Source organism: Mesoplodon bidens (assembly GCF_964165515.1).
Source record: "Mesoplodon bidens genome assembly, chromosome: 16".
Lineage (NCBI taxonomy): Eukaryota > Metazoa > Chordata > Mammalia > Artiodactyla > Ziphiidae > Mesoplodon > Mesoplodon bidens.
Genome location: NC_138173.1, coordinates 10189956 through 10202404, shown reverse-complemented (window position 1 = coordinate 10202404; position 12449 = coordinate 10189956). Strand labels below are relative to the sequence as shown.

The 12449-nt window shown below is 38.4% G+C and overlaps 1 protein-coding gene across 5 annotated transcripts in view; it reads right to left on the bottom strand.

Moving 5' to 3' along the window:
- Positions 1-12449, bottom strand: part of YTHDF3 (YTH N6-methyladenosine RNA binding protein F3) — a 44575-nt gene that overhangs the window by 17184 nt on the left and 14942 nt on the right. For all 5 annotated transcript variants that reach the window (XM_081259008.1, XM_081259010.1, XM_081259011.1 and 2 more), the window contains one exon: positions 10640-12229. In XM_081259008.1, the coding sequence (XP_081115134.1) occupies positions 10640-12229 (1590 nt within the window). The remainder of the gene's footprint in view (positions 1-10639; positions 12230-12449) is intronic.

Sequence of the window (12449 nt, the reverse complement as noted above, 5' to 3'; positions counted from 1 at the left end):
AATAATGAGCTCATCATCCAACTCAATATGTTAGCAAATAAGTAGCATTGAGTCCCCCAAAGTAAAATGAATGAAATAAGACAGCAGGAGAAAATAATGAAACAGAAAACAAAGATAAAGAGAGCCTAAGAGAACAAAAATAAAAACTGGTGTCTGGGGGGTAAAAGAAGCTGACAAAAGAAAAATCTCTGGAAAGACTGATTTAAAAAAAAGAAATGAAGCATAAATAATATCGTGAAGACTCACACAGCTAAAAATAATTAAGATACTATTAATGCCAATGTGAAAAAAAGCTTAAAACAAAACAGCTTCCTAAAAATAAAATTTATCAAAACAAATTCAAGAATACAAAGAAAACTTGAAGGCTTATAATAACTAAAGAACTTCAACTAACAATTAAAAATCTACCCCAAAGAAAAACTCCCAGGCTCATGTGGTTTCACAAGAATTCTGTACTTATACCAACTGTTCCAGAGACTAGAAAAAGGAGTATTTCCTGATGTATCTTGAGGTTGGCAACACTTGGATACTACCTTCAGAAAAGCAGGAGAAAACTGAGTCCAGTCTCACTTGTCACAGAAGGACCTCTTAAGGGCTGTTCTGATGGTAACGGAGCGCATAGAGGAGCAAAAGTAGAAGCCGGAAGGCCAGTAAGGAGGCCAGCACAACCATCATCCAGTACAATAATAATAATGGAGGATGGAGAGCTAGTGGAAAGTGTGTAGATTCTGGATCTATTCTGAAAGCAGAGCCAACAAGACTTACCGATAGACTGGTTAGCTATGGAGTGTGAAAGAGAAATATTGCGAATTAGCCCAGTATTATTGGCCTAAACTGGAAGGGCGGACAGTGCTGCCCTCTACAAAGAGGGAGAAGGAAGACTCTAACATGCTTGATCTTTCTGCATGACCACACTATAATAAAGAACTACTTGGAAAAGATTCCAGGGCCCACATTTGCATCTGATGCTTTACTGTGTATCAAGTTTAAGAAAAGAATAGATGCAGTCTAATAATATAAAAACTATTCATCTGTACCAAAGATCAAATAACCTCAAAGTGTACTATAAAATGGAAGAGTTAGGAAGAAGGTCAAATAGTGAAAACGGTAGAGGACAGTCATAAACGTGTTAGTTTAGGTGGTCCAAATGAGAGTAAAAACAGGGTTCTAAGACTGAAGACTAATTCATGCTTTGAGCTGTGATTTAGTTTCGGAAAAATAACATCACTCATCACACTAAATTTTTTGTTTATGTGCAGTTTTATTTTGGGTTTAGAGTTTTCACTTAATTATATGTTTAAGTAATACAAGTAATAAAATTACAAGAAAAAAAGCATAAAGATCAAAAAGAAATAAAACGGTCTCTATTTGCAGATGATATGATCTGTTAGGCAGAAAATCCTAAGGATGTTCTATTAGAACTACTAGAACTAATAAGTGAATTTAGCAAGGTCACACAATATAGGACATTCCTATTGATATAAAATTGTAGCAAACAACTGGGAAGACTGAAAATACAAATTACATTCACAATAGCAGTAAAAATTATATAAAATACTTAGAAACAAATTCAGTAAGAGCCATGTGGTTTTCAACAGTGAAAACTACAAAATTTTACCGAGAGAAATTATGTCTGTCTCTCCAAGACCTCTGAGTTCTACAAAGAAAGGGTTATTGGGGCTTCCCTGGTGGTGCAGCGGTTAAGAATCCGCCTGCCAATGCGGAGGACATGGGTTCGAGCCCTGGTCCGGGAAGATTCCCACGTGCCACGGAGCAACTAAGCCCGTGCGCCACAACTACTGAGCCTGAGCTCTAGAGCTGCGAACCACAACTACTGAGGCCTTGTGCCACAATTACTGAAGCCCGCGTGCCTAGAGCTCGTGCTCCACAACAAGAGAAGCCACCGCAATGAGAAGCCCACGCACCGCAACGAAGAGTAGCCCCCGCTCGTGGCAACTAGAGAAAGCCCGCACGCAGCAATGAAGACCCAACACAGCCAAAAATAAATAAATAAAATAAATAAATTTTAAAAAGAAGAGCTATTTATCTTAAGTGGCTTCCTGGTAACCTTTAATATTTATCTGTTGAATGAATAAAGGAACAGTTAAGAAAAGAACACGCAGGCTCTAAATATATGGTGATAAAGGTTGACTAGAACACAAGACATATGCTAGAATTCTCAGTGGGGGTGGGAGGAGCGGGATGTCACTACTCTGGAACCCAGTAACAAGTTCTTAAAGCCAAGCAAAGGAATCAAAATGCAACCGTATTTTGGAGTGAGATTTTGGACTCTTTATGATAAAATGAAAGTAATAAAATTATTATACTCCAGATTGTTGTTCACAAGTGGAACTGTCCACTTGTAGCTTTTTTACATCCTAGGTATATATATATATATTACATATACTACACACACACACACACACACACTCTCTCTCTCTCTCTCTCTCTCTCTCTCTCTCTCTCTCTCTATCCTGCAGGGAATTGGTTCCAGGACCCCAGTGGATATCAAAATCCGAGGATGCTGAAGGCCCTTACAGCTGGCCCCCTGTATCCACAGGTTCCATATCTGCAGGTTCATATCTGTGGATATGGAGGGCTGACTGTAATCATGCATTTGTTGCTAAAGAAAAATAAATAACGGAAATACCATTCAATTTAAGGATGACTGTTCACACCATAATCGATGTGAAACAAATCTCTCCCAAAGATCTATGATTAACCCAATAATCCATCTCCTAAAAACTCATAAATTTCTTTATCAACATTGGAACTTAACATAGCCACTATTAACTCTCCTATGGGGTGCCAAGATAAATCTGAGGGGGGAAAAATCAATGTTATAAAATGCTAATTGAAGTACCTCTTTTCCCAATTCTGGCTTATAAAGAATTATTTACTAAGCTCAGAACAGAGTATTACTACAACAAAAACAGAATCATCCTGATTATTCAAATATCACTCAATGTCTTATCATAGAATTACTCACTTAAATACGTAATATAAGTTTATTCTGTCAAGTGTGATACATCCTGGGCCAAAAACTGTTTTCCAGAGAAATGTTCTTTAAATTTTACAGTGAAGATGAAAGGAAAAGCAAGATTTTATACACTGAATTTGTTTCTGTTCATCATAATCAACTCACAAATAGACAACTACAATTGTAGAAGAGTTTACTGAAAGGTCATCAGATAGAGACTTCAACCATCTTGATCCTAAGAACTGCAATCTGATTAATGGGAAAGCATTCAACTAAATGTTCCACTTGAGAAAAAAGAAGTATAGAACTGTCAGGAAAATGCTCACTGCTAACAACAGCAACTACTACTAAAATAACTACAACTGAAGTAATTTCTTGTATATTAGCACAAACTTGATTACTCTGAGACAGAACTAAACATCACCTCATCTCAGAATCAAAATTATTCCAATTGTGAAAAAAATTATATCAGGGACTAAACTTTACTCTTTGGAAAGGCTCAACGACACAAAATAGCACAAATGACTAAAATACACAGATGATATTGGAAAATAAAACTATTTAATAAGGATTTTATTACAGTTATGCCTTAAGTTCATCTCAAAGTTACAGGTACCTGAAAACACTAATTGTTCCTATATGGAATTTAAAAAGCTATTAAACTAAAAATCTCACCTCAGACTGTTTACTGATCAATAAGGATTTATAAGAATGAAAGAATACAGTAGAAGCTAAATGATGCACGTTCAGTACAACAAAGGTAAAATTTCCGTAAAAGGTTATCTAAATAGTCAAAAGTAGACTCTACGGCTATATAGACTACTCGAATTTATACTGGACATAATATACTCAAGACATTAGCAGTTTTCTGTTTTCTTTATTTTCCAATCAAACTAGCTTTATCGTTAGAATACGTACAATTGCAAGTTAAAGTAAAAAAGTAATAAAGCTCCCCTATCCTCCTCTAGTCTGTTCTATTTCAACTTCCTCTGATAGGTTACCACTATGGACTTTAAGTGGCATGCTAATATATGCATTTCTTGACTTGTCAACTCAGACACCATCAATTCCCATTGTATATGATGAGCAATTTATCACAGTGAACGTTATATATTCTCCTCTTCCCCCTCCCTACAATAGAACTCACTCTATCTTTAGTTCTGGTGACTGTCCTTATGACGTCGCCCACTACTCGCCAAGCATTAGGTGCTAAGGATTCAGCAAAGAACAAAGCAAGTCCTGCTCTCACAGAGCATCTCCAAGGTCAGTGCTTCCCAACTGAGGGCTCCTGTCGTTTGTCTAAGACCACAGTGCCATTTAGCAGACGGAGGCTTACAGCCCTGAGGTCCACTGTATACAATGAGAACCTTCTGACTCAAAATGCATATGGAGGGGCCTCCCTGGTGGCGCAGTGGTTGAGAGTCCGCCTGCCGATGCAGGGGATACGGGTTCGTGCCCCGGTCTGGGAGGATCCCATATGCCGCGGAGCGGCTGGGCCCGTGAGCCATGGCCTCTGGGCCTGCGCGTCCGGAGCCTGTGCTCCGCAACGGGAGAGGCCACAACAGTGAGAGGCCCGCATACCGCAAAAAGAAAAAAAAAAAAAAAAAATGCATATGGAGTCCCTACTGATGGTTCTAGTATAACCAGCTACCAGACGTTCTCCTTCTTGAATTCCTTTTTCATTCTGCTGAAATACCTCAAGTTTCTCATGAAGGATATGTAGCTAAGCTCTTGTACACCTGAACTCTTTATTTTGCACTCCTCCCTCACAGATATTATTCGACACTCATCTTTAAGAACGTAATTCTATGCCCCATTCCCCTATACTACAAAATATGATTTTATATGTGTCCAGAGTTGTAGATGACAGAATTCTGGTAACAGTCTGACTCTCCTTCCTGTGTAGCTTACCTACAGGCCTTTTGCTCGGAACACTTGTCTCTTTCTCCTATCTTTTTTATCTTTTACAACTTTAACTAATCCTGCTGGTTACTCAGTGAGCCCGTCATTCTGAAAACATGTATCTTTTGGCTCCGGAAACTTTTCCTTAGTCGCTCTTCCCGCCAGCTGTTTCCTCCTGTTCTCTTCTTAAAGCCTCCTTTAGACATAGTGGACCTCCTTCCTACCACATCTTTCACGCCTTATACTTTCCATCTCTATTTTTCCACATTTGGAAATTTCTGATTTGAAATTCCAGATGATTAACTGGACCTAAAACATTAACATTTTATTAATCCACTCGCTTAAAAAGAAACATTTTTAAAAACTACTGACAATCCTGTTTCTCATTTCTAAGAACATTTTCTGGTTTCCTTTTCTTTTTACATGTGAATCCTAACAAATCAAATTCTGTTGTATAAATTACCTTCTGCTCTCTGAAACACCTATTTCTTTTAGAGGATTTGTCTTGGTTTTTTCATCAAGCTTGATTTTAATCAAATATATCAAAATTATGTGTTCAAATCTAAGACTGAGGAACTATACAAACACTGCAATAACTGGCATGGATTTTTCCTGCAGTTTTAAGTTTCACGACTACCCCTCAGTCTAAGATAGAGAGCCTGACTTTCCAAGTTTTATATGAACAGACAGGATATGTCTGGTCAGCTCCTCCATAGGCTGCTGTACTGGCAAAGCAAGCGGGGGAATTCCTCCTCTGCTAAAATAACCAGAAAAGGGGCAAGAAAACAGTCAATAAAAAAGACCCAGCAATGACAAGATGGAATTGGCTTTGTTAAAACTTCTTTTCTGCTATCACAAATAGGCTGAAGAACTTAAAGAGAAAAATGAACACAGTAAGAAGAGAAATGAAAGAAAGCTACAGTAACCACAACTAAATGTAAAATTTTAAACTACAAAACTTCTATTAAAAAGTATACAAAAGAATTTTTCCACACTTGGGGAAGGCAAAGATGTGAAGTCAGGTGAGTATAAGCCTTCTAAAATAGTTCTTATTCAAAACTGTTTTGGTTATTCTAATCTTAGCCTGGATCTTATACTACAAAAAAAGTTTTTTAAAAGAAAAGGCTTAAAGGACACTGGACCAACTGACAGAATATCATGCTTACACGAGAGAATATCCTTATTCTTAGGAAATATATATGATACTTTTTTGGGGTAAAGAGCCATGACGTATGAAATGTACTCTCGAATTGCTCAAAAAAACCATAAAGCAAGCATTTTTCCTGCTGATTGCATTTGAGTTGTTCCCTGTTATTTACTAGTATCAACTGAGCTCCTAAGAACATTCTTATATGTATTCTGGGGTATGCGTGAAAGTTTCTCTTAGGTATAGATATATATCCTGGAGGACAACTGCTGAATTACAAGGTACTGAAACATTCAGCTTTGTAAGAAAATGCAGAACTACCCACCCACATGGCTATATCAATTCGATGCTCCCACCTGCAATTATATAAGACGTTTTGTTGTTATACAGTCTCTCCAATACTTGCTATTATCAAATTTCTTAATTTTTCCAAATGAGTGGATATAAAATATTTTCTCATTATAGTCTTGATCTGCATTTCCTGAATTATTATTAAGACTGAATATCTTTCTGCACTTATTACCCATATTTATTTCCTCTCTCATGAAAGGATTATCCGTATCTTTTGCCCATCTTTGTAGTGGATTATTTTTTTCTTAAACTGATTCACAGGAGTTCTTTAAATGCTCTTGACAACTGTCTCTGGTCACTTCTGTTCAAATTCCTCCCAGTTCCTAACATGTCTTTTTACTTTCTTTAAAGCATCTTTTGATGAACAGATTTTAATCTAGGCAAATTTTTATCAATCTTTTCTTTTCTAAGTAGTGCCATTTTTTGTCTTGCTTAAATTAAGAACCCCTACTTTACCCAAGGTCTCTGAAGGATGTGCACCTGGGAAAATGTGACCTCGACATATCAGGAGCTTTGAGGAATTTCAGCTGAATACAAGACAGATGGGGTCACATTAAAACATAAATAATGACTTGCAACTCCTTTTACTTAAAAAAGAAAAAAGGCATAACCAGTGAAGGAAATCCTAGCAAAACACCACTAATTTGTCCTTTTTGATGGAGCCAAGGAGGACCTAGAATAGACAGGAGGCACATCCTTCATCACTGGGATGCCAAGAGTATTTGAAAGTAGTTTTGCTGGAAAGCCAAAGTGCAAACACAAGCGTACCTAAGAGGAAATCTACAAATGAATACCTACAATTTCTGCCTGGACAAGGACTTAACAGCTCCAGAAAGAAAACGGCAAGAACACTTAATATCCCAAATGCCCAACAGTTAATAAGCAGGGGAAAAGGTTTCCTGACATGATGGTTTCAAACTCAAAGGAAAGTCAGATTTTACCGACTAGCATGTCCACTGCACTGGCTCTCCCTTCTTACTCTTCACAGGTTGATGAATCACTTAACTGGTAAAGTCAACATACATCATGGCTCTCCCATCTCCACATTTGCAATGGAAAGAGAATATGCAACTAACACCAAGCATTAAAGCACACACACACAAACAAACCTAGCTGGGGGCAAATACCTGATCCGGATGATTCTCTGCCTGGTTTAACGATGACAGGAAAAAAAAAAAAAAAAAGCAAAGAGTCTTAAAATATTTTTTCAGAAAAAAAGGATACTAACAAAACTATAATGAGTTCAGATAGACACTGGGGAAAGATAAAATACAAAGGGGAAAGAAAAGATAGATTGGGGGGAATACTGTACCCTGATAGTGGTGGTTACACAAATCTACAAATGTGTTACCATTCATAGAACTGTACAGCCCAAAAAAGTGACTTTCACCGTATGATTAAAAAAAAATTTTTAAAGGATATATACACAAATATTTATAGGAGCTTTATTTACATTCTTCAAATCTGAAAGCAACCAGATGTCCTTCAAAGAATGAATGGTTAACAAACTGGTAAATCCATACAATGGAAAGACAGAATTAAAAGGAACAAAGAACTGATACACAAAGCAACATAAACTGCAAGGACATCGTGCTGAGTACAAGACTCCAGTGTTAAAAGATTACACATTGTAATTTCCTTCATGTGAAATTATGGAAAATGCCTTATAGAGAGAGAGAACAGATCAGTGAATTACTTACTCGTGGAGGGGAGCACGTGACTAGAAAGAGGCAGCAAAAGGTAATTGACAACTTTACTCCATGTTAATTTAAAAAAAAAGAAATTAAAGAAGGTATGTAAGAGGAAGGAATTTAAAAATGATAATGACAGGAAGCAGAAATACGCTTTCAACAGTCATCTTTGTGCTCAATAAAATCAAGATGAGAATGGCCAAGAAGGGGAAAAAAAAAAAATCAAGGTGGACTCTGGAACAAGGGATTCAGGTTAAGAAAACAACAGGTGTGAAGGGAGAACTAGATGTGGTAATGTAAGCAAACGAACACTGTCACTGAAAAATACAAAACCTCACAAATCACTGAACCAACACAAAGCAAAGCAAATCAATGACATGGAAATTCAATTTTGAGAAACTCTCCAAACGCAAAGAAAAATAATGAAGGTAAGAACCAATGGCATTCAAGGACAAAGATTCAATATATTTTTTGACATTACTAGGAAAAAGAAAAAAACAAATTTGGCCTACAGATGAAGGAATAAGGAAAACTGTAAGGGACCCATACTGTGCACATTCCATATACATGTTCACATACCAAGAATTTTGTGCACACAGACAGAAATAGTTATTTCCAAAGAAAATTTAGGCTGGCCCCAGACTTCTCCATAATATAAAACTATAAATAATAGACTATAAATAGAAAACTATAAAACAAAGCCTGAATAAAAAGACTGTGACCCAAGATTTCTATATCCAATAAAACTGTTGTTCACATATCATGGCCAAAGAAAGGCATTTTCGGGATTTAGAAGCGCTTAATAAATATATTACATCAAATTACTCTTCTTCCTAAAAAAAAAAAAAAGATGATGGTAATAAAACAAGCTAGGCTCCAAATTAAAATGTCAAAGGTGGGTTCAGACACATTATAAAAAGACTGGCAGTAAGCCATGAAACAATTTAAATGTAAAAATTTTAAGTTTAAAAATATAAAGTTTAAATCATTGTTGTATATATGATTATAAAACATAAATAATTCCTGAGACAATTATATAATAAAAAAAATAAAACTAAGATAAATTTTCAGACTGGGTAGAGGAGAAGTGTGGGAAGACGTACAAGGTGACCTGTCCTGGTGATGGGAGAAAAGAAAAGAATCATTTCTCCTGATTCACTATTTGTAAAGGCACTTACAGTGGGACAATCTACTCAACTGCTGAGCTCAAAAACGCAGAAGGTACTCTTGATCCTCCTTTTTCCCTCACTTCCCACATTTAACCTGGAGAAAACTCAATTATATTCAGCAATTCACTGGAAAGGTTGAGCAGGGCCTTTAAGAGTCATACGTGTATTATTCCAAAGCAAAGTTTCTAACAATTCAGTGCAGCCATCACTAGCGCCAGAATCACCTGAGGTGCCTGTAACACTACCAGGTTCCTTATCAAATATATCAGATTTTTCCTTGAGTGGGTCTCAAGAAGCTGCATTTTCAGGGAGCACCCTGATATTTATATGCCATAAGGTTTGGCAGGATCATTATTTCAACATTATTCAGCGATGAGGATTGTTATTTCAAACAGTTCCCTCTTCTGTACAGACTAAAAAGCCACAGGATACTCAGGCTCACACACACAGAAACGCATCACTGATGTTTTACATACAGATAAAGTTGAAGTTCGTGCTTTATCTTAATTTCTACACAGAAGTTTTCCATAGTAACCAACATAATTTACTGGAGAAGATTCTAACTTAAGCCCTGCTTCATTTGAAATTTAAATGTATTGTCTATGGAAAAATCTGCTAGTTGCCTATTCCATCCATTCTCTTTCCCTCCTAAAAATAGGACTCTGCAATTTACTTTTGTAGCTTGGAACAGAAAATATTCCTCAGCCTGTCCTGCTCTGTGGGCTCTGTGATCAAATCCCGGCCAACCTGACGCAAGTATCAACAGTGTGTAACTTCAGGATACATCTCCCTTAAGAGTCTCACAGTGGGCAAATAACAGAATTAGAAATCAACTTCTGCAGAGTTTTAAGTCCACTTCTCAATTCTAAGCTGCCTTCCTATAAAGTCAAACCCTTACTATATTTTGTACAAGTGCTTTAAGTGTACAAGTTATGAACATGCCTCGGGAATCTTGGGGGAAAATATCTATTTATCATAAATACAAAATGTGTAGCACTCAAACGTTTATTTAAAAGCTGTTTGTCTCAAACTCCAAATACATTTTCCCGTAACATTAAAGTCTAAGATTAGCGACTAGAATCCCTAGCCAGTTCTTAAGTCGGCTTAATTACAAATGCAGAACCCCTTTAACAGGGGTCTGATAAAGAATAAAGACCTTTATCACCGGAGGAGTATGAATAGGCAGGAAGCAGATTCTGAGTAAGGGTTTTACCCTTGGAAAGGCATCCGAGGCCTTCACGGGGTTCTGCAGAGTTCTGTTTCTTAAGCTACGTGGTTGGTTGCCTTCAGAGTAAAGTTCTTTAACTCAGAATGTAATATTAAAAGGCATTAAAGATGTCCATCCATACACACCACCCCAATAAAAAGACCCTACACACAAAAATTACTGTACTCTTACCCTACGCATGGCTTCCTCCTCTTCTTGACGCTTTTCATAATGTGCAAAGTCATCAAAGATTGAGGTGGTGTGCTTGAAAGTAGCAATTATTTTAAGCACTTGCTTAGCTTTTTCTAGGGGTACCTCTTGGGTGTCCCTTGAATTGGTAACTGGTTTGTTGTCATTATTTTCTAAGCGAATATGCCGTAACTGGTTATTGGGAACATCTTTGACAAAGATCCATTTAACTTCGAATTTGCCCTTCCACTTATCCTGAGACCAGACACCGGCATACGCGTTATAGTCCACAACAGACTTCATCTCAGCCACTCCACAAAAATGTCCACTGCCATTCACGCTGAAGAGCAAATAGAGTGGGCCCTTCCCATTCAGGGAACGGTAAGCGGCATCCAAACGCTTATTACCATGCTCAGTACTACACCAGATAGAGTACTTAATGGAACGGTGTATGTCATCCTCAGAATAGCTTTTAATTATAAACACCCGTCCGTTCTTCAGGTTCCAGTCAAAGTCTTTGGGATTGTAGTTGTTTATGGCCTTTAGCTTTTCCAGCACTGGATGCACTTCTACACTTGAAGGTGAAGCACTGGCAGGAACAACACCTAAACCAAAGTTTTCCCCTCCCCCTCCACTGTTCTGGTGGAAGCCCGCCCCCCTGTTCCGAGGAGCGAGCCAGCGGTTCTGCAGCGGCTGCGGCTGCGGCGGCGCTTGGTGAGGCTGGGCCTGTGGCTGCGCTCCCGGCTGCGGCTGCGGCTGTGGCTGCGGCGGGGGCAGCTGGCCTTGCACCAGTGGTGGCGGCTGAATTAACGGCTGAGGCTGCTGGACTAGAGTCTGAGGAGGCAGAACTGGTTGGGCTGCTGGAGCCTTTACCACTGACCCCTTTTCATCCCAAGTTCCAATATTCATGTTGTGTTTTATAGGAGGTGGTGGCACGGCGGAGCCCCCAATCCCCACGCTGCCCTTGGGTTTGAGTTTCGGTTGAGGTTTGGCAGGCTTTCTGGCAATGGCAGCCCAGGAGGTTGGCTTAGGCGCTGCGCTGCTAACGGGGGGCACACTATTGGCTGCAATGCTAGTCATACCACTGCTGCTCAAAGCTGTTCCTACAGTTTTTGTCACTGCGGCTGTCAGGTCACCACCAATTTTCAGTCCAGTCATGCCTTGCTCAATACTGCTAATGCCCGGCACCTTACTCAAAGTATCATTGCCAAATCCAGCCTGTCCATCAGTAATAGCTCTCCCAAGAGAACTAGGTGGATAGCCGTAACTGCTACTATAAGCAGAACTCTGTGTTGATTGTCCCTGAGATCCACTTGTCCCCCATGTAGAGAAATCAGCATTACCAGGAAAAAAGTTAAATCCATGTTGACCAAGAAATGGAGGGGTATTTCCTAATGCCCCAGGCTGACTAAACACACCATCTGGTATATAATGATGTTCTCCATTACTCATTTGTCCATAGGTTGTCAGATATGGCATAGGTTGGTCTCCAGCTGTGGACCATGCTGCTTCCCCAAGAGAATATGGAAATCCAATGGATGGCGCATAGTAACTAGGCATGTATGGATCTGACATTGGTGGATAGCTGTTATTCTGGAAAACAAAAGATCACAATCAGGACAGAAATAAGATTGGGGGGAGAGAAACATCTGAAAGAGTAAAATCAAATAGTTTTAAATAAATGGAAAACAGATGCACCTGTTCCAGATAAAGTTAAAATTTCAAATCCAGTTTTATCAAGGAAAAACTTTACTAATGACTCTTTTCATTTTATCTGTAACGAAAGTACAGGGTATTTTTTTGCGGGGGTAGG